This window comes from Ipomoea nil, unplaced genomic scaffold (assembly GCF_001879475.1).
Source record: "Ipomoea nil cultivar Tokyo-kokei standard unplaced genomic scaffold, Asagao_1.1 scaffold0656, whole genome shotgun sequence".
NCBI classification, from domain to species: Eukaryota; Viridiplantae; Streptophyta; class Magnoliopsida; order Solanales; family Convolvulaceae; genus Ipomoea; species Ipomoea nil.
In genome coordinates this window covers 1,435,163-1,437,639 of record NW_017617084.1, presented here as the reverse complement: position 1 = coordinate 1,437,639, position 2,477 = coordinate 1,435,163, and the positions used below count along the sequence as shown (strand labels likewise).

Genomic DNA, 2,477 nt, shown 5'->3' with positions numbered 1-2,477 from the left:
GAGTAGATTACAATGAAACATTCTCTCCTGTGGCAAGGATGACAACTATAAGAACCTTCTTGGCAGTGGCTGTGGCTAAGAATTGGGAGATTCAACAACTTGACATCAATAATGCTTTCCTACATGGGGACTAAGAGGAAGAAGTTTACATGGTCCTTCCACTAGGTTTTGTGAGTGATAGACCAAATCAGGTGTGCAGATTGCTTAGATCCTTGTATGGGCTCAAATAAGCAAGTAGACAATGGAATGCTAAGCTAACTCAGGCCTTGATAAATAATGGTTTTTCTCAGTCTGTTGCTGATCCTTCCTTGTTTACAAAAAGGACAGACACTTCTTTCACAGCACTATTAGTGTATGTGGATGACATTTAGTAGCTGGTACAGATTCTGTTCAGATCAGTATGTTGAAGCAGTTCCTAGACTATTCCTTCAAAATAAAAGACCTTGGACAGCTACACTATTTTCTGGGAATTGAAGCTACAAGAAGTCCCAATGGCATTAACCTTTGTCAAAGAAAATACACCTTGGATATTTTGAAGGAAAATGGATTTCTGGAAGCCAAGCCTGCCAAGACTCCCTTCACTACAGGACAAAGATTAAACACCACTAATGGTAAGCCTCTTGCCAATTCTGAGCAGTATAGAAGACTTGTTGGGAAGCTTCTATACCTGACTAATACCAGGCCTGATATATCTTATGTTGTGCAACAATTAAGCCAGTTTGTGGATAGGCCTAGTGACATTCATCTCATGGCTGCACACAGAGTGCTCAGATTCCTAAAGGGCTCACCTGGTAGAGGCCTATTCTATGCTGCAAAATCACCTGTTAGATTGCAAGGATTCTCAGATTCAGATTGGGGGACTTGTACTGAAACTAGAAAATCTATCACTGATATTGTATCTTCCTAGGGAACTCTCTCATATCCTGGAAAACTAAAAAGCAAGCAACTGTGTCTAGGTCATCCTCTGAGGCAGAATATAGGGCCTTGGCTACCACTACTTGTGAGATTCAATGGCTCAGTTACCTTCTCAAAGATTTGCAAGTCCACACCAATGAGCCTACCAATTTGTATTGTGATAACAAGTCAGCAGTTGCTATTGGAGAAAATCATGTTTTTCATGAGCGTACCAAACACATTGACATTGATTGCCATGTGGTGAGGCTTAAAGTGCAAGAAGGCTTGATCAAGCTCCTTGCCATCCCTTCCAGCAAACAACTTGCAGACATTTTTACTAAGGGACTATCAAAGCCCTTATTTGATGATTGTCAACTTAAGCTGGGCATGCAGGACCTCCATGCTCCACCTTATGGGGGGGGGGTGATGAAGCATAGCAAAGTTGATCATGAAGCATAGCACAGCTGGTGAGGTTGTTAAGAAGGTTGTTAAGAAAGTCTTCTGCTTTTCCTTTGTAATAAGCCTTAAGGGCATTATGGTCTTTTCCTTGCAATTAGTTATAACTGCCTCTTTCTTTCCGTTTCGTCTCTTTGATATATAGCAGACTACTTTGCCTTGATGTAATACACTTTTTCACACTAATGATTGAGTAATGAATCATCATCCTTTCCACACAAATATGAAGCTTTCAAACCCTAGGAACTTTGCAGTGCTGATTTGATCAAACATTTCAATATATATTATATATAACGAAAATAGGGTCGGGATTTGTAATTTTAATTTTCAAAAATAATCCCAATCACAACTAGTATAAAATTACCAAGTTCGAATTTATTTATACAAAATATATAAATACTAAAAAGAGAGTTTTATAATTTAGGACATAAACCCAACGACAAGAAAACAAGCTAGGAAAAAGGAGAAATCCAAGTTGCATGCTCAGGTGCGAACTGAGCTTCCTATGGTGACTCTCATTTGAACCCAAATCTATCCTAGGAAATGCATGCTCTGAAAAAGCTAAGGTTAAACACAATACAATATAATCACATATAAGCTCAAGTTTAGGAATCTTGATGCACCTAGATTAATTTCTAAAGTTGAGTTACAGAAAATAAAGTATTAATTAAGCACTTATATATGGATCAGACACTATTGTGTGTCCGTATGTGGGGTATAGTACGTCACCTTCTCTGTTTGGTTCGCAGGAAGGCTTTGGCTTCAGTGAATCCAAATTAACAACATGGTAATACTGTTTTGAATAAGGAGGAGGAGGTGTTGCTGCTTGGGCAGGAAATGAAGTGGTTAAATAAAAAGTGAAAAGCTGCAACAAAAAGACTAAGGGGTTCTTCAAATCCATGAAGAATGTATATATGTGTATGTGTATGTGTATGTGTATGTGTATGTGTATGTGTATCTAAAGCAGTAATTACAAATTAGAATTGTTTGTGTACGTAGCAGTCAACATCGTATAGTAGCTTATATATAGGGTGGGAGCTAGACGAACCGCGCGTGAAGACTCGAGCTGAGGATCGTTACATTATATTGAAGTTTAAGACCAGATCAGACCCCGTCAAAGGTGTTAT

The 2,477-nt window shown here is 38.6% G+C and overlaps 1 protein-coding gene across 1 annotated transcript; it reads left to right on the top strand.

Moving 5' to 3' along the window:
- Positions 1-400: 400 nt before the first annotated feature.
- LOC109174720 (uncharacterized mitochondrial protein AtMg00810-like) lies at positions 401-1,353 on the top strand. Its single transcript, XM_019323975.1, has 2 exons — positions 401-863; positions 908-1,353. Exons 1-2 carry the CDS (start codon positions 401-403, stop codon positions 1,351-1,353), a joined length of 909 nt encoding a protein of 302 aa, XP_019179520.1.
- The last annotated feature ends 1,124 nt before the right edge of the window (positions 1,354-2,477 follow it).

Bases quoted from the DNA above. Each gene is read 5' to 3' on its own strand.
- LOC109174720 (XM_019323975.1), top strand. From the start codon at position 401: ATGTTGAAGCAGTTCCTAGACTATTCCTTCAAAATAAAAGACCTTGGA. The intron at 864-907 runs GTACTGAAACTA...GTATCTTCCTAG, and splicing joins AGATTCAGATTGGGGGACTT to GGAACTCTCTCATATCCTGG.